The 20,824-nt window shown below is 32.9% G+C and overlaps 1 protein-coding gene across 15 annotated transcripts in view; it reads right to left on the bottom strand.

Annotated features, from left to right (window-relative positions):
• Positions 1-20,052, bottom strand: part of LOC100749796 (heterogeneous nuclear ribonucleoprotein R) — a 26,197-nt gene extending 6,145 nt beyond the window's left edge. For 4 of the 15 annotated variants that reach the window (XM_024366864.2, XM_024366865.2, XM_024366863.2 and 1 more), the window contains exons 1-9: positions 16,854-17,237; positions 16,647-16,754; positions 16,337-16,513; positions 11,857-11,992; positions 7,696-7,901; positions 7,477-7,626; positions 7,244-7,389; positions 7,033-7,148; positions 9-103 (exon numbers count right to left, since the gene is read on the bottom strand). In XM_024366864.2, the coding sequence (XP_024222632.1) occupies positions 9-103; positions 7,033-7,148; positions 7,244-7,389; positions 7,477-7,626; positions 7,696-7,901; positions 11,857-11,992; positions 16,337-16,513; positions 16,647-16,754; positions 16,854-17,237 (1,518 nt within the window). Of the gene's footprint in view, positions 1-8; positions 104-1,029; positions 1,140-4,444; positions 4,594-5,326; positions 5,342-7,032; positions 7,149-7,243; positions 7,390-7,476; positions 7,627-7,695; positions 7,902-11,856; positions 11,993-14,829; positions 14,966-16,336; positions 16,514-16,646; positions 16,755-16,853; positions 17,240-17,650; positions 17,770-18,580; positions 18,728-19,584 lie in introns of those variants that run through there. The other 11 variants (XM_024366854.1, XM_024366855.1, XM_024366856.1 and 8 more) reach the window with 8 other exon arrangements.
• Between the last annotated feature and the right edge of the window lie 772 nt (positions 20,053-20,824).

Below are 20,824 nucleotides of genomic sequence, written 5' to 3'. Positions count from 1 at the left end.
CACGAGCCCCTGAAGTTGCGGGGTTGCGTCCCCCCCTGACTGGCCCACGGACTTGGGGGCCACCGACTCGGCCACGCGGCACTACTCCACGGCCACGTCCAGCCTGACCAAATAACACAACACCCAATCGTTACCCTATATGACATTTCTTACATTCCTAGTATAGATTTGCGTATATTCACGATTCTATAATACTTTATATTTAAATTTTACGCGAACTTGGACAACACAACCGTGTGTCCTCTCGGCTTTCCTTTATCGACCCCTTTTCTCTTTTTTAACTAGTCATTAACAATTAACATCCTATATAACATTTCGATCGACTTATTGATCGTTTGTTCATAGATAATCCCTAACACCTGATTTCGTAGTTACTTACATACCCGAATTAAACAATTTCTTTATTCAACGATTAACCTCACCGTTTAAATTTCATTTTAGAATTAATACCCTGTTGTATATATATGTACATTTGATAACCACTAAATATATTCATACACGTATTATATACAAAAAAACGTACACGTAAACGTACAGGTACAAATTAGCATGTATATGTATATACTGATACAAAATGGTTGTGTATGTACGCGCTATAAATATGTATAAATGTACTTACGTACATGCGCGTGGGTGCAAGCATCTATTTATTTATACGTATATTATACGTATATGCATACGTATATACATGCAAATAATACATACAAAATTATGCGCGCGCGTGGCCGCATATAAGCGCGCGCGCCCATATGTGTATGTATATGTGGATACATGGGCTGGTAGGTGTGTAAATGGTTAGGTGGATGTATTTAATGAACGATAGCAAGGATTGGTAAAAGATATGATATGCGTTGCACGAAAAGCGGAAACAAGGTAGGAAAGGACATGATAAGGATAATCTAGGAAAAGAGCTGGATAGGATATGAGGTAGTTATTTATATATGTGTATATAGATTAGTCAAATATACACAATGGCATACAGAACGATGCAACGGGTGTAGGGTTCACCTAAAACCAAATCTTACTAACCACATTTTTTTACAGACAGCAGTAGTATTAGCAGAATTATCCAAAGCGGAAAGCTTATTGTATTGGGATGGCGAAGGAACTTTAAGCGACACAACATACTGCACTGTCAGCTAGAACAAAATTCAACAAATCAAAATTTAAATAGTATAAGCAGCGTAACATCACACAGCAGGGTATTATACAATGTATAAGCATAAGCGATATTTTATATATGTACATCGAAGCAAGCAACAAACATCAAGAGTTTCATCATCGATGCTAGAAATTACTGGCAAGTACAAATCTCGTCATCGTTTCTTTTCTTTTTTCTTTTCTTTCCATTCTATACTTTCAATTAGCTCTTCATCTCTATTCTATCAGCTTCCTATGTCAAATTGTAATTCTCAATATAATAATATTATCCAGACGCATGTAGACATGCGCAACCACGCATAAATATGCCACAACAATGTATAAATTTCTTATGAATGCTACATCAATCATAAGCTATCGAATATATCATATATACTTTTGTCTTTATACAGTCTTTCCTCCTGGCTCTGTTCATAGCCTATGCTACCATAATAAATACTACGATAACCTCTTTTCACAAACATACCAAAATTTTCAAATAATATCGTTTAATAAACATTTATGCGAACGATATCTAATGAAATACAAAATGTGGACAAATTTGTAATCCTTTTTAAGAATAGAAACACCATAGTGTAACATATTATACATATTACACTATAAAATTATGAGTGTGAAATAAAATTTTCACGAAGAAGGAAACAGAAGCGCGTTCTCAGAAAATTGCAGATCCGCATTTGGACTGAAAAGCATCTCGAGATAACCATCGTCTTTTCATATCTTATTATTAGCCAAGTAGGTTCAAGATAAAAATTATGTATATGCTAACATCCTACTGATGTTACTGGCAATACTGAACAAAGCTAATATCATATAAAGAGATCAAATATAATTGATACGTCGCGTTGCGAGAGGCACACTATGTACGAGGGAAAACAGTTTAAACGAAAATATGAAAACTATTTTAATTCTAACGATACAATCAACGCTCAACCTCGCGATCAATGACAATACACACGCATTCGTTATCAGCTGATTAATATCGAGGAAGTAAAGGTCGATGTCGAGAAAGCTAATTTTATTTTTTGAGGACGAATCGATACTATCACGATATGAAGATAATAAAGTTGAAACAAATCCGAATCTTACATACCTATTGAAAACAGAAATTGTGAAAAGACTTCATCTGTCTATCTGCTCATCTGTTTGTCTATTTACCGACATACCTACCTACCTATCCATCTATCTATCGTATTGAATAATTTAATTATATGTCCTATAATTAGACAATGAAATAATTAATCAGTTTGCAAATTAATATAATGATGGTACAGTTGTAATAATATCCACAGAGTATAGTGTCTTACTTGGGCATCCCTGCAACTTGTTATATAAATATATATACATATAAATGTACATGCACAATGTGTATATATATATGTATATATATATATTTAAATGTATCATATCCGAGCCACGAGACTCACACGTCGCTCTCTTCGGAAGGAGAAACTACAAACAGGTATATTAAACACGTCCTGTGCTCAATTACATCTATTTACAATAATTTACATGTATATTATCTATTTTACGCATGCGCACATGTTTATATACATATGCATGTACGTACACGTATAGATATAATACATATATGTGTGTGTATATATATATGCATGCACGCGTCCACACGCTTAAACGCACATATACATAGATACATACATACATACTTGGTGGAAAGAATGTAGTGAAGTGACTTTACCTACCTACCATTCACTCAGAAGACTCATGGTGAAATCACTTTTTTAACACTTCAAGTTGTTTCAATGTATGCCACACTATAAGAGAATTTTTTATAAGAATCTTTTATAAAAAACACGATATTCAGTTGACAAATATAAAATTTCAATGGTTTGTTAATCTACTAATCAAGATGTTTCTTAATCACATTTATCTCTGTTTTTTTTCTGTGCTTATCGCACATTTCAATTCTAATTACATTTCTTCCACCCTCGATATACTCGTATGTACATACATATACATATATATCACATACTACGAAACGCATAATAGGAGCTCTAGTAATATTTTTACCTACAAATAGAAGTTCTTCAAATATTAACAATATGGTGAGCAAATATTAAGAAAACTTACAACACTATATGGTTTATATGTTGTTTTGTCATAGAAAAATATGTAGAAATACAAGGAAAATCGTACCTTTTCCATTCGTTTGTTATACATGTCTCTATTTATCCCTCCCTCTTGTTATTATATATATCTTCAATGTTTTTTTTTCTTTTTTTCCGTTCCTCTCTCACTTTCCTGTATTCTAATAGCTTTTCCCGGCTATATTGTTATTGCAAAATTTTGGAATGGGTCTACCATGGCTCAGATATGATTAGCAAGCAATTTGAAAGTGGCAGTGTGTTCGACTTACAGGATAACGTTAGTCTAAGCGATGGAATTAGTAGTAGATGTAACAAATATGTAGGACATTCCACGCCCCCCTCCCCATCTATCTCTGCGCGCGCGCCCGTAGTCTCACATCTTTCTCACTTTCCAGTCTCTAATATACATATGCACACTGTCTCACAGATATACATCAATTTTATTGCAATGACATTGTTTTCTAATCTTGTGTGAAAAAAAGATTCCAAATGTATCTCAAGCGCATTCCATTTGATTATTCTTACAAAGCTTTACCAAATAAATGCAGAATACATCTATTACTTATTTCGTGTAAGCGTTAAATCTGAGTATAACCAGATTTATACTCATAATTTACTAAAATAGGCTAAGTAATGAATGGGAGAATGAGCAAATAAAAAAATGTACATATAGAAATAGATGGGGACAGAAAAAAAAATATATAATCTATAGTATATACACATATGATTATTCAAACACACAAAATGCAGACATACATTCACGCATTCATGACAGGTAGCACACGTGTCGTTGGTATAGAAACACTTACATATAAGGATATGCACTAGTGCGCGCATCTAAATTATATGTCCACGTTTCCATGCTTATACGTATACTTACATCGGTAAATAACAAGTTAATGCACACTCTGATTAAACGATAAAATGGGCAGGTTGTTTGGAGAGAGTAAAATGGATTATATATTATGTATGTACTTGGGATACATCCGCGAACACTGTGCCACAGTCAAATTACTATTGATGTGTGTATATATGTATATATGTATACATACATATACATATACATATATATATGTGTACATACAGACACACACACATACATACATAAATATTAAAAAAGTAATAATGATTCAATAACGGAAACGACTTTAGAACCATTAAAAAAGGCGACCCACCGGTTGAGGCTGCCTGCCTCTCCCTCTGGCAGGTGGCGGAGGCGGCGCGTAATCGAAATAGTAATCTTCGTATCGATAATAGTCATCGTAATATGGATCACTGTAGCCACCTCGATAATCCCCATAACCGTAATAGTCGTAATCATAATCTATAAAAACACACATTACAAATAGACCCAAATTTAGCCACGATATATCCAATTGACAACTTATTCAAAACTAATACTCGTGTTTTCTATGAGAAAAGGCATGCCGGGAAAAGATGGTTTTAAAACTTCAATGATAGGAAACAAAAAAAAGAAAAAGAAAAAAATATACATCCGAACATTACATATTGCGATTTTATTCGCAATCATATATATATATATAATATATATATGGAATATCAAATAATATAATTAAAATCATCACGGAAACATATATTACTTTCACTATATAACAGCGATACTGCAAAGAAAAACTCAATAATTACCCTACCACCATCACATATCCTGGTAAAAACTTCACGCCCTATTCGGATCGTAGAAAATTGTTAGTTTGTAATTTTACATCTACCCTGTAAGAAAGCTCTCTTTTCACGCACACGCACACAGTCTCTCTCTCTCTCTCTCTCTCTCTCTCCCCCCCTCTCGCTCCCGTGCTTGACTTCTTTCCTTCATTCTCACTTCAAATTGATCAAATCGTATGTATCGTCACTGTACAAGTGATTGATCTAATTAAAATATCACAACAGAGATAATGATATGATTTTTTGCAATTTTCGATGATCCGATATGAGCGTCTTTACAATGTTGGATACATAGTTCCAAAAGAGAAAAAATACAAAACTCTACTAAATGGTACTCTACTACTTTCCATTCGTAATTCAATATCGCATCTTACCTATTTCCATGAGAGCTGAAACCAAATTTATTGAATTTATGATGCATACGAAATCAACAAAATACACACACTTACACAAAACGAAGTAGAACAAACAACATAAAAAAAGTAGAGAGAGAGAAAAAAAGAAACTGAAAGACATTTTTCTTGGCAATGCGTATAATTATACACCGCCACAAAATAAATCTCACTCAAATATTATTATATGTAAATACAAAACAAACAATACACATGCAGTTACTTCTTTTTCGAGTGTGCGTGTTATGTGCGTCTGTCTGTCAGTCCCTGTTCATCTGTTGCACGCGCGCACACACGCGCGTGTGTATGTGAGACATAACAGGTATCGCAGGAAGTGGTAGTGGTAAGGCAATAAGGTGCTCTTATTATGATGCTAAGCCACACGTGGCATACATATGCATAATCGTACATATGTATGAGAACTCTTTAATGTTGTAAACTGACCGACTTTTGTTCAATATACTATTTCGTAAACCCGATTATTGTGTACTGTTTACAGAGTTATGCACTGATAAAAACAACAATCGAGGAAAAGAACAAAAAGGAAAAAGAAAAAGAAAAGGGGGAGTAAGAAAATGAAATACTGCATAACAATTGAAAATGTAATCATAATAGGCTCAGACCAAATTCGATTTACCAGATTATTATACAAATGCAGCTTTCAGGTTTAATAAATGAATGAAAAGGTATTTCAGCCGTTAAGCACTTTCTCACTACACCTTCTAATATGATAAAAGACAAAATATACACAAGTTTGAATCTTTTTCACTTTTAAATTCCCTAGAGTATATCAAAACTGTCCTGGTTCTCCATTTGAAAATTAAACATCTTTATTCTCAAACAAACGTGTGTATCTAATTATATACTCAATACGATTTCATGATCAATAAACAAGTTGAATCGAATAAAATACTAGGGTCATGGTTCTAGAGGTAAAGAAAGCAAGGTTTAAACACTAAGGATACGATATTATCAGTTGTCGAATATATCTGTACTTTTGTTCTCACGTATGTAACATCATGCGCGTAAGCTAAGGTATGTAGTGAGATAGTGAAAAATCCCCAAAAGCATGCGGGATGTTTATATTACATAACATTACCATAAGAAATCGATATAAACGATCTAACAATGATTTGTGTTTATATAAATCTGAAAAATAAAACATTAGTAATTTAAATCTATAAAAAAGTTCGTTAATAAATTTTTTAATCGTCACATTTTCTTAGCATCAACAGATTGATATTTTAATTTGACATATTTTACAATTTCAATCATCTAAGCAATCCATTTACGTAATATGATTTTTTCAGATTTTGCATCATATAGGTATAAACTGAATCCATAATTTGTTACATATTAATAATATCAACGATTTTATAGAAAACTTATACATAGAAAATTAAATATTTTTACAAAATTAAGATATGGTCTAAGCCTAAAGATGAATCAAGTTGACTGCAAGCGAAAACAAAAACTTACTTTAATAGGAACAAAATGTGTACATATACGTAATACACGTTATTTCCTTCTATGTGAAATATTATTAAAGGGGTGACGAAATGCAATTAAAGTGTTACATACAAATACATGAATATATATGTATAAACACGTGTGTATATGTTTAATTCCGATTAAATCTAGAGAAATATCAACGAGCGCGATAAACATAAAGACGGATCGGTACTTACCATAATCGCCTCTTCCCATTTGTCCTCGCATACCTGCGCCAGTACCTCGAGGACCTTGTCCTGGTCCGCGAACTGGCATAGGTCCTCCCATCATGCTTGGATGCGACGGAGATCCTCTGTGCAATAGAAAATTTAATTATTATGTGGAAAGATGTAAATCAACAGATAGATTAAGATTAAAAGCTGCATCGAACAAATATATTGAATTTACCCGCTTCGGCCCTGAAACATTTGCATCATTCTTCGCTCCCTAGCACGAAGCATTTCTTCTTTTTTCTTTTTATCGGACGGTGGTTTCGCAAGGGACACCTCGATGTGAGAACCTCCGATTTCTTTCCCGTTTAATTCATTCATTGCCTAAGACAAAACAAACAATACCACATCATGTCCGCATTATACCAAATATTCATATTAAATGGCTTTAATTTATCAGTAATGCCTTACCTTAACGGCATTGTCTCTTTCTTCAAAATGGACGAAGGCATAGTCTTTGATCTTTTTTACTCTTTCGATATTACCATACTGTTCAAAACTTTCTTTCAATTTTTCTTCCGAACAGTCTTGTGTTAAATTTTTAACATACAAGACGCGTACCTAAAGTATACAATTTAATAGGTAACCAATCGTATCATGACATTCTCACAGTGTATATCAATTATTCACCTTAGACATGGTTTGTTCGTCAGGCTCTTCTTGAGGATCAGCCCAATCAACTATGATATCACAGCCCCATACTTTGATGCGACCGGTACTTAGTCTTCGTTTGGCTAAGGAAGCAGCTTTGTGAGATTCATATTCTAAGAAGCAAAAGCCTCTATTTTTCTTCTTGTCATCCGGTGAACTGTAGATAATCACCTCGGTCAGACCAGCTACATGATGAAAAATTACACAAAATAGATCAATAAATCTCAGCAGAACATTAAGTTAAGTAGAGAAAGAGAGAGAAAGAGAAAGAGAGAGAGAGAGGAGGGGAGAAAGAGAGAGAGAGAGAAACAGATAGAGAAACAGAGAGAGAGAGAGAGAGAGAGAGAGAAACAGAGATGTCTACTAGTTAAAAAGAAGAAAAACAGTGAAGCGGAGGAAGACGCAAAGAAAACGAGGATGAAAAAATAAAATAAGAAAGAGAAAAATAGATAGATATAAATTATGTTGAGTCGTCATTTCGCAAACATATATATATACATGGGATATACATACAGGGAATTCCAGGATGGATAATACAACTGAATAATAAGTTATTCTATACAAGAAGCCTTATATTCAAAAAAATTGAATTGGACATTTTTAAGGCAAATTCTGAACTGAATATAAACCTGATACAACCGAGCAGAGAGTTATTCAACAAGCAAAACTGAGATGCAAATATTAAATAAAATAATTCTATTTTAGATCTCGTTTTCCGAAAAATTTTACTTTTTCTCTTTCAATTTATCTCTGCCTGCTGAGAGATTTCTACCTGTCCTGAGACACCCTGTTTGTATCAGCAGCTGCATTAAGTAATCTTACACATCGCGAATTATATGAATACAGTTTGAATCACTGAATTTCATTTTTTTCAATACGTTACTAATGTACCCATGAAACGGCCTAGAAGGTAATTAAAAAAGTAGAAAAAGACAGTAAATGATAAAGAGTGAGGACGAGAGAGAAAAGAGAGAAAATTTTATAGATAAGTTTATCGTCTAATTTACAAACTGAACGATTCATTGAAAACATCAAAATATCAAAATTAGAACATCAAGTACATCATTAGATATTAAATTATATTATGAAAATTAATAAAATGACATGGTTAAAACGGGAAATAATTACTTTTACATGAAACATGATTGTTTTTACTTAAGGATACATATATAGCGTGTGTGTCATCAGGTGTGTGTATATATACACACCCATGCACACGAATCATTTAGTACTTGCCAAAAATAAGAAAAACAATATCGAAACGGATTGTAATTCTAATAAATCATCAAGTTATTAATTACTAATCAATTAATTTAATGTTATTTCGTATCTCATATATTATTTCTAAAAAAAAAGATATTAATTACGATGGTAAATATGTGATGAAATTATTCTGCAATTAGTAGTTTAGACAATCGTCTTCTTCGATTCTAAATCTTATTTTGAAAAATTGTTAAATTCGATTGACGGACTTCATCTTTTTCTACTAATACAAATACTCACGTCTAAAATCTTTGTCCTCAAAATCTTTCTCCCGATCATAAGCAATAAATTATCTTCGTTTCTCGCAAAATCTATGTTTGATACTGAAAGACGAACATTTGCTACAATCGTAGCAGATTTTGAGAACATGGTATGTACACGTTATATCATACAAGGAGTTATAAAACCCTTAGTTGAATGCGCACACACGCTTAAATGAAAAGTAAAATACACTACAAGCACAGGTATACAAATACCCCGCTTCTCAGTAGACATCTGGCCATATCCTTCAAGTACACACAGAACACAAATTACTTTATAACAGGAATGTTTCTAGCTTGCGTGAATTACGTCAAGTTAAAAGATACGCTTTTAATTATAATATATACACATACATATACGTTAATATGTTATTTGTGATAATACGCGATCCGTTATAACTTGTATACGTGTTAGTCCACATAATGTATATGTGTTTATAATATAACGCACACATGTGATTATACGTATACGTATATGTATGCATATGCGAGCAATAAAAATTTAAAACTTGAATATAGAATTAAGTAACCTTCCCACCAAAATAAATTATAAAACATAAATTTCATAAATTACGGCTAATATAATTTATACATCGTCAAATGAAAATTCAATATTCAAAAATACTTCTACATATGTAAAAATACCCCGAACAATGTTTCAAGAAGACAGGAAGAAAAGAAAGGATACTTGTAAAGTTCTATTCGCGCGTCACCGAATCGAATAATTTGTAAAAATCTCTGAAACATGTTTGTAAATTTTGATAGTTTCTGCTCTCTATCCTGCTCTATCACCATGTGTTGCTTAGTTATACAAAGGAATAATAAACATAGTTAAAACCGGAAAATATACTATGATTAAATGAAAATATCATGCTATTAGAATTTACATGCATCGCAGTGATTGATTTACGAATATAGAAAAGATTGGTCTTTCGTGAAATTGTATGAGAGTTGAAATCTTTGTCAATTAGTATTTATAAATACAGCTAATATCATATACGACGTATTTTCCAAACTAACAGTAGCATCTGTAAAAACAACCAAACTATTGTTTCTCTATAAAATGTTATTGTTCATTAACTGTCACCATTCTCTGTTTTTTTTCTTTCTTTTAATTTAATCCTACTCTCCTTCCTCTCAGTTTAAAAGTTGGTTTGTACACGTGCGCACACACGCACACACGCACACACACACGTAAACTCACACACAGAGTATGTATGTACACGTGTATAAATGAACATACAACATGGCATCTGCTAGAAATGCACCTGGTCTTAAAGCAATAAAACGCGCGCCTATGTGTATTTAAGTAATTCATCAGTGAAAAAAAGAAAATAAGAGAGAGAGAAAGAGAGAAAGAGAAAGAGAGAGAGAGAGAGAGAAAGAGAGAGAAAGAGAGAGAGAGAGAGAGAGAAAGAGAGAAAGAGAGAGGGAGGGATTGTCAGAGTAATTCAGATGCCTTGTGACCTTTTTTCCCCATAAATTCTGATTATTTAACCTTATGCCTCTTGAATCCAATATTAACATTTTACTTTATCATGTTTTGCCATTATCTCCTCTCTGAGTCCAGACTTAAGTATTACATGCAAGAATGCTATTGCAAACACACATATAAGTGACAAATATCGTACACATTCATTCAATCACTCGGACTGATTTTACATTCGTAACAAATACATCAGAGGAAATTAGAAACGAGTAGAACATTTTTCCATTGAACAAAATGCTACATTTTACCAGACGTTGATAGCAAAGTTATCCAATATAGTTTAAACGGGTAACACACACATGTAAAATTCTTATGATTGTAAACGATTCCACGTTTATTATTGCTACTCTTGATATACTTTCAGTTACTTCTCTTTTCTTTTCAGACCTTACTCCAATCTTTAGAGATGTTTTCGCGTCCCAAAATCAATCATACAAATAAAAAATGTTTTCATCGATTAGGTATATAATTTAAAGAAAGTAAATATATGAAAAAAATTGTATACACAACGTACTATGACGAACAACTATTTAAAGAGCAATTATTCATATGAAACAATTGAAATTAATATTCTGAACGAAAAACTCGAGAAACACAGACACGACTATCAGAACATTTAAGTTCCATACATATAATAGTGAGATATATTATTTATATATATACATATATATATATATTTATATTATATATATATTTATATAGTATATATATAAAATAATAAATTAAATGTCATGATTGTGGGACACATTTTAATATAAAAATTCGTTAATCAATTACGGCCAATTTTTTTATCCAAAAATTAATAAACAACATAATATGTAGTAGCAGCATAAAAATGAAAAATTCTTTTCGAGAGTGGAAAATAAAAATTGACAGTGTTTGTGGTGAGAATGTGTGCGAAATGTTTTACAGGTGGAAAAATATATTCTATGACATATGTATCAATTTGAGAAGGAATCTGCCTAATTGGTAATGATGCAAGAGGGTAAAATTAACCCACCTGGCACCTCTAACAAAAATCGGATACAAATAGCCGATCGTTAAAAAATAAGAGTTTTATCCCACCATTTTTCCTATAGAATTTTCTTTGGTTACTGCTTGCTGATTTAAGGACAATTATCAACTTACGTGCGTGCTTTGTAAATTCTTCGAACAAGTCATCTCGGTCTCGATTCTTTGGAATATTTCCCACAAACAAGCGGTGATTGTTATAAGATACGGTAACACCAATCTTTTTCCCTTTCCGAATCTCATAATCATTCAGCTGTAAGAATAATGTGGAAGGAGAGTGCCAATTAAGCTTGCCTTTTATAATTTCACCTGCTTATTGGCTGTCTGAACGTGGGATATCGTGAAGCGACCTTCAGGGAAATTATATAAGTCTTATACGAAGGGAGAGGGCAAGCATATCAATAGATGAACATGGAAAATTAAACTGGAATTAATCAACGTATATCGTCGGTGAATTGGTAAATAGGCAGGTAGATAAATAGATGAGTAGATGAATACATAGGTGGGAGATAAGTATGTAAGAAGAAAGGGAGGTAGGTAAGTAGGTAGGTGGGTAGGCTGAGCTATGTACAAAGTATTTGAAAATGATTTTTCACAAGCATCGTAGCGTTATTCTACGTTCTCCAAGTCGGTGAAAATGTGAAAAAGTAACCGTAAAATTGTCTTTGACCTTGGAATTCAAGATCAAATTATTCTTTTTATTGTATCGTCTTTCATTCATCATGAAGATTAAAAATTCCAAAGGAACTAGGGGTCGTGACTCAACCGTTCTCTCTTAGAAAACGATATTGAAGTTCCACTAGTTTTTAAACTCACTTTATTCATGCAGTTCGTTTGGAAAAAATGTGAAAGTTCCATTAGTTCCCAAACTCACTTTATTTGTAATATGCTTACATTTTACATTCATCTGCATCATTCCATTTTATAGATGCAGAGAAAGTAGCATCTATTGTGGCATTTAGATACTCCAGATCTACCATTATATATCCCATTTCTTCCTCTCTCGGTATTTGAGCAGACTTAGACGCACATTTCTCTATTGCAGTCAAGTTTTAACCCAAAGTTACACATTTACTTTAGACGATGAAAACAATTAGTGTCAGAAATTCACTAATTTCTGAATAAAGTATTTGGATCATCGTGGATGGAATGCGGACCTGCTCCTTACTTGTGGCTTTCTTCTGCGCCAGTTTTAACTTTGTGAATTTCTTTTTTTGGGGAGCGGTAAAAAAATTGTTTATGGTTCCGGTGAATAGATTACATCCGTTGAACAATTAAAATATCGGATTGAATATGGTTTCCATCGGTTAAAGTCAATGCGTAATTTTTAAAAGAAACTTGAGCGAAATGTAGAAATGCGAGTCTAAATCTATTTAAATAGCGAAAAATAAGGAAAAAAAAGGAATGAAAGGAATATATGGGGCATATAATAGCGGATCTAGGGTATCTACATACGACATTAGATGCTATTTTTTCTACACTGACAGTAAAATATAAACATGTTACAGATAAAGTGAGTTCGAAAACTAATGAAACTTCCATATTTTTTCGAAGAGAACAGTGAGTTTTAGACCCATGATTCCTTTGAGACTTTGGTTCTTCAAGATAGGTAAGATAAGACGCAACAAAAAATTGACCTTGAAATTTAAGGCCAGTCGATTTTGCATCCACTTTTTTACAGATCTTCGCCGATTCAGAGGTGTAGGATAATACTACGATACTTGTGACAAATCATGTTCGAATACCCTGTACAGACAGTGCAAGACTGCTTCGCAAAGTGCATACCTGCCTTGCACTGAAGCATGTCTCGCGGCGAGACTGCTGCGTGGCGAGATCAAAGATGCCTCGTAGTTCCTTACTCGCTTCCTTTGGGCTTCGCTTGCTTGCCTCGCGTTCTCTACGTTAGGACACGAGGCAACTCGAGCGAGGCAGACTCGCGAGGCAGACTTGTGAGGCCGCCTCGCAGTGTCTGTACATAGCTTTCGATAGCTAAATAGGTAGGTAGGTGGATGGGAGTGCCTGTCCGTTTGTTAGCGAGCCAAACGCCCCAGCGGTCCACGCATATCTCCCATACCCCCATGCTCGAGGTCCAGTCATGAATCGCGTTAACATGATGCAAAAATTGATAACAACCACGCAGGACAGCGCGCGTTATTTTCATTAATTTTTTACCTCAATGTATAATTTTAATAATTGTACCATACTGAATTGCTTCCACATTTTCTCTTCTAACTAATTTGTCTCTTTTTTTCTTCTTTTCTTTTGTATTGTCAATAACAAATAAAGAAAGAATAAATATGACAAAAAGAAACAGCAAAGAAAATATAATGGAAAAAAGGTAAACTAAACTATACGTTCAAATCGCCAAAAAGATCAAAGATCAAGACTGATCAAGACTGATCAAGACTGATTGTGTAGGTATGTGTGTGTTTACGCGCGCAAATATGAAACTGTGTGATATGGTACGCGTGTATGATAGGCAAAGGACGAATGGCGTTGATCGTAGTGGTAGTAGTGATGGTCTGGTACTGGCAATGATATGATACTGACCCTATAATGAAGTTGCAACGAAACGATAATGGTGGTGATGGTGGTAGTGGTGATGATGATGATGAAGATGATGATGAAGATGATGATGATGATGATGATGACGACGATGATGATGATAACGATTACAGCGACGTCAACAATAGCGGCAATGGAAATTCAGAGAACTAAACGGAAAGGAAATGCTAGAGGGAGAAAAAGAAATATCAACTAGGAGAAAAGAAAGGAAATATAATGAATAAAAGTAGGAAGCATAGAACTCATAACTCAACCTAAATATGCGAGGAAAAGAAGACTTGGACCAGAGAGGTGTTACTGTTCACTAATAAACCGAGAGGCAAGGAGACTGATCAGAACTGAAGGTGTCATAGGTAACTGAAGATCACACGGTCGCACGCACGATCGTGTATTTTTTCTTGGATGCTCCATAACTCCATACCATCTACAACCACTACTTAAAAGCTACCACTCGTAAGTTACAATACAGGTAGACAGGTAGGTATAGGTAGATAGGTAGGTACACACGCCTCGAATTCACTTTACCTGTTAATTTACCAAATTCCTCCAGAATCTCCTCTTTGCCTTTCGATTTTGGTATGTTCCCCACGAAAAGTCGTAGATTAGGTACGCTAATGTTTACTTTCAGATTCTTGCCGGGTTTTATTTCGTGATTATCGAGCTGTGGGATGAAGAAAACAAACACATGCCTAATATTGTTCCAATGAGATACACTTCATGTTTTATCTACTTGCGATAAACAAAAGAATTTAGGAAAAATTTTTCAAAATATGCAATTTAGTAAAATAATTAACATGGCCTGGTTCCATGAAAGCGAGAAAGTGGCATGCGCTTTGTCGCTCGAGTCTTCACAATATAGGAAACCGGCGTTCACGTATGTGCTCCTGTAAACAAATTTTAAGCCTACCAATTTTCAAAATTTTGTTACAAAAATTGTCACTGTCCAACGAAAGTCAACCAATTAAGTAGATATACCCCTAACCAATTAAACCACGCGAATTTCTTTTTTTCGCATCGTCAATGTTTAGGAAAGTTCTCCACTCCCAATTTTGCCCACTGAGCAAAGAGGAGAGCTGGAAAAAGAAACTCATCCATAGGACATCATTATCGTATGCATGTATGTATATACACACATACATACGTACGTACGCATATACCTATGCGCGCGCGCGCGCGCGTGTATACATGTGTTCACATGTGTTTTTATGTATGTGCGTGCGTGTGTATATGTCTACATCTATGCGTGTATGCATATATATGTACATACGAGTATGTGTAATTTGCGTGTATGTGCGCGCGCGCGCGTGTGTGCCTATACTTTTATGCATATGTGCATTTATTTTCTGTTTTGCTGCTGTTAAGTATTTGGGATGTGTTGGGCATAATTATATACTTAAAAATATAAATTAGAGGTCAGGAACATATATATGTATAAAATGAATATGTGGATTGTTCCTAACTATAGACATTGAATCTCAATTTTGTTACTCTTTACAATTAGTGAAACAATGCTAAATATTTACGTTAAGACTACAATTAAAAAAAAAAAAAAAAAAGGAATACAGAAAGAAAGAGAAAACGCAAGTCACAACATAGAACAAGCCACATGGGAATATGAAAAAAATGTATTCGAAATGTTTAATGCAAAAAGAAAAAGAAGAAAAGGAAAAAAAAAACATGTTTCATACTATTTTCGATTCGACGAATTTCAACAAAAATTCGACGATTCTATCATCGCTTCTTTTGAAAGAAGTATTAAAACGATAAATAAAAAACTCAATAAAACATATTACAGAAACAGTAAGAAACCAAAGAAATATAACATATGCAATGATATGTTTAAACATTTCGAAAAGTTACTTATTTTGGTAGCAATAACAATTTTGTAACATTTCTAAAGTTCTTCTAAAAAAAAGTGAAGGGCATTGATATGTTCATAACAAGATGTTTTAAACTAGGAAAACAGAATTGTACGCTTCACAAACATGTACCTACATAATGATAAAAAATAATTTGGAAGATATCTACATACCTCTCTAACAGCTTGCTGCGCAGCCTCTCGGTTAGTAAAAGTGATAAACGCATATCCTCTATTGCAACCTGCCATCGGATCCATCATTAATCTTAAATCCCAAATTTTCCCACATTTTTCAAACAAAGGGATTAACTCATCTTCGTACATATCCTTTGGAATTTTTCCACAAAATACCTTTCATAAAAACAGAAGCATACAAAATGAGATAAAAATGAAAAGATTAATAATAATTGTATTAAAGAAATAGAAAAGAGTATTAGGAAAATGCAACTCGATCAAACAGAAGAGCAATAACTTATTGCTTTACCTCACAGCCAGTCCCTGGTGTGGGACCTTCCCAATTTGGAGGAGGACCTCCATATTTCCGTTGTCCTGTTGTTACATCCAAAGGGTACCCAGTTCGTTCAAGAATCATCTAAAGTATGTTATTAGGATATTAGTTTTATATCTTTTTTATAATTCAAGTAACTCTGTAAATAGTTATAAACATCAAACTGACAAAATAAATATTTACCTTTATTTTGTCCTCATCCGGTGCTTTTGGAGCAGTACTGGTACCAGTACCCTGTCCAGCTCGACTTTTCTGTCTATAGGTTTTCATTACACCACAAAGGTATGCAGATTTATTTGATACGTGCTCTAAATTAGATTCAAGAAACTGTGTGAGTACATTTAATGCACCATCAACTGGAAATTCCTTTAATGCATCTAATGCTCTTTCATCCAAATCTACATGAGCTAATTTTCCTGTTTTATAAATTTCATCCAATTTCGCAGCTACTTTTTCATCCAGTCCATACTGAATCAATTTTGAAAAATCTTCTGTCCTCTCTACATATTCCATTTCCTCCTTAGACTGTTTCTCTTCCATTTTTATCTCCCCATTTCCCTCTGCCATAGCTGCAACATATTATTTTAATTATCAGAACAACATCTTTGGTTTTTCCCTTGGTACATATTGCTTTGTTTAAATTTATATCATCTTGGTTTATTATTCCAAAATAAATTATGCTTTAAATTATTATTCATTATCACTCAAATATCTACAAACTCTAAATATTTGGCACAAAACACTGTTATATTTGTTATAGCATTTATAACATCTGCCATGTTATAAATTTGTTTTCCTTACTTAAATGTTAAAGTACAAAGTATTAAAAATATTCAGATATTAAAAGTACTCATTAATCTATATAAAAAATATTACTCAACATGTCTTGTATGTAATACTTAAAACAAATTTCAAATTCTCATAACTAGTTACAAATATCATCAGCAACTAGTAATCAAGTAATTGAAAAACAAACTTACTTATAACTGTTAAAAACTTGGAAAACTTTTGTTTTTTGCATAAAAAATTTAAATCTCTTCAACGTATTTTTTAATAATATTTACTGTATACTTTATAACATATATGCAAAATCTTATATTTTTATAATACTTAATAACATTGTTCATACACATTTATACTATATTGAGATTTTTCAATATCAATATTTGAATAACTTTTTGACTAGAATATCAGTAATATAGAACATTAAAAACAGTATATTAGAAAAAATAAGATGATATATACAAGATGAATGTATAAACATATAAATAAATAAAACAAAAGGAAATAAATGAAATTTGAAAAGGAATGTTAATACACCTATGGTCGAAAATGGAGTAGATGAAATAGAGGCAATGTAATGAACGTGATCGGAACGCCAACACCACTACTCGACATATAACGCACAGTCTGTACAATTTCCCGCGTTTACAAACGATCAACATATCAAAACTTTAAGATATCATCGATTGCTTGGTACAAAAAAATAATAAAGAGATTTTGATGAATATCATCGATATATCATTATAGACATTTTATACCTACTCCTTAATTTGAAATATGCAATAAAGAAATGACTCCATTATCGAACAATGCACTTTAAACTAAAAGAATTGAATTATTATAATAAAAAATAGTTTGAAAATAATGCATTCACAGTAATGAATACGCAACATGGAAATTTTGCTCGAAAGGAAATGTAATTGGTATTTTTTGCATATAGCTTGCCGGCCGGCAATAGACTTGCATCCATATTTCTTGAAGGATGCAATGCACTTTTACACTCACGATAACATCACACCCGCTGTTCTAACTAACCGATTTCTGCTTGTGTTTATTAAAGGATTATTAAAGGAGCACACTACATAGAAATAATTCACGATATTCATAGGAAGAATAATTGCATATACCTTGGAAAGTAAATGAACAAAATCCTCCTGTGAGGAAATGGCGATAGACGTCAACGTGATTGCAGACTACGGGGTTCACAAAACGACGCGCAAAGATACGCTCGAACCCAGCGACACGAGTTAGCCATTTTCTTTCGAAGCATATTCGCGAATTCTGATTGGTTCATGCAAAAGGTTGAGAAGAAAAAGTTGACCATGCAATATGCACTCATGAAATAACGAATTTCGTACTTGAAATCTGCATGCACAATATATTATGTACGTATCATTCTTCCACGGGGAAATTTCAATTACTAGCTAATTTTATTCGTTTCAAATTATTTTTAATAGATAAGAGATAGATATGTACATATATATAAAGAGAGATAGGTCTACTTACGTACATATGTATACGCATAAAATATTTTAAGACTAACTGACAATGATTTACATATGCTAGAAGTTCTACTTGCTTCACACAATTTTTATATCGTACAACCAACCTTATCTTTTACTTTTATTCAATAATGAAGAATTTAAGCGTAAAATTTCACTACTTCAATCTACTACTACGTAAATCGTATCATTTTCGTTATTATCAAAATAGTAAACTCTACTTATTTAATAAAAACAATCATTACAAATGGTTTTGCGGAATATAATCTAAAAATTCGCATAATTTCAATTCACATATTTCATACATTATTTATTTGAAATAATGTTAAAATAAAAAATAAAGTTAAAAAATTAAATAAACCCCAAGACTAATGATAACAAAATTCGATACCATTCTTGAAAAAAAAGAATATGTACGTAATTGTATGTAAAGTATAACGTATATCTTTAGTCTTAATCTCTACTTGATATTAATGTAAATGTAGTAATACAATCTATAAAATACGTAAAAATATTAGTTATTTATTTAGATAAAATGGAAAAGAGATCAGAATTTATAAGAATATTAAGCGAATCAGGATTAAATGTGCCATAACCTCCGAACATAATAATACAATATAAAAGTATACCTGTACAAAATTTGAAATCTTCACAGTATTAATTTTGAACAAATTATAAAACGAAGCACCAGATACCACACAAAACAGTCACAAGCTTTTAATTGATAGAAAATTCATATTACAGAGACCACCACCGTTACACGAATACAAACTTGCATATACTTCTGCTCACTTTTACGTTGTATGTAAACCGTGTAACCGTGTGTATTAAAAATTGCATTTAACACTTGATAGTATTGGATGAAAAGTAATGCAGTAAATTTAGTCTTGTAGGCACTTGGAAAGCTCCGATAATATTGCAGTGATGGTGACGGTAAGTGAAGTAAGCCCGGGCGCAGCGTTTTGATATCATGTAGTGCCTACATAGCCGTAATGCATAAATTGGACTGCCTCGCTGAAAGAGAGGTGCAAGCCCTACAAAACCAAACCAGTTTCCTCGGTTGCTTGCTTGCTTGCTTGCTTGCTTGCTAGTTGCGCCCCAATCCAATCCGATTCAACCGCTTACCTCTCTTCGCGGTATATGCGAGCCCCGCCTTAGTCAGGCTCGTCGCTATTCTCCTGTATCCCTGTACCATTCCTTCCAATTTTCTTTCTCTTTTTTTCTCTTTTCATCTCTTTTCTTTTTTTTTCTTTCTGTTCCTTTCCTCTTCACTCCTCTCCTCTTCACGTCCTTTTTTCCTTTCGTTTTCATAAAACATTTCTGCAATTTTTCACTAATTCATCTTCAAGCACAGTCATTTTCGTTGCAATCCATGTATTTCCTGTCATTCCTTTTCTTATCTTTTATTGCAATTTTATACGTACATCGTTACGCACATTTATATACATACTCAAGATTAAACTGTGATGCAACAATCCAAAAATATATAGTTTACTATTTAAAATATACTACATATAAATGCAATAATAGTAACCTATTAATTCGTCTAGAAATATAAACGTTGATTACGAGACATTCTAAATGTCAAAGAATAATATATTTAAAAAATTCTTTTATTTAGAACTTAAAAAAGAATACATTTGAAAATGGGTAAATACATTCTACAAATAAAGCTAGGCAGATATTGTGCACATACAGTATACTGTATATGTCTGTATAAAATTTATAAGACTTACTTATACTTACATACATATATATATATATATATATATACACACATATCATCCTAATATAATAGTATAATATTATATTACAATATTCACAAATTCCCAGTATATAAGTAGATCTTATTTGCGAGCGCGCAATTTC

This window comes from Bombus impatiens, unplaced genomic scaffold (assembly GCF_000188095.3).
Source record: "Bombus impatiens unplaced genomic scaffold, BIMP_2.2 scf_0248, whole genome shotgun sequence".
NCBI classification, from domain to species: Eukaryota; Metazoa; Arthropoda; class Insecta; order Hymenoptera; family Apidae; genus Bombus; species Bombus impatiens.
Note: the sequence above shows the minus strand (reverse complement) of the source record. Positions and strands in the feature narration are given on the sequence as shown.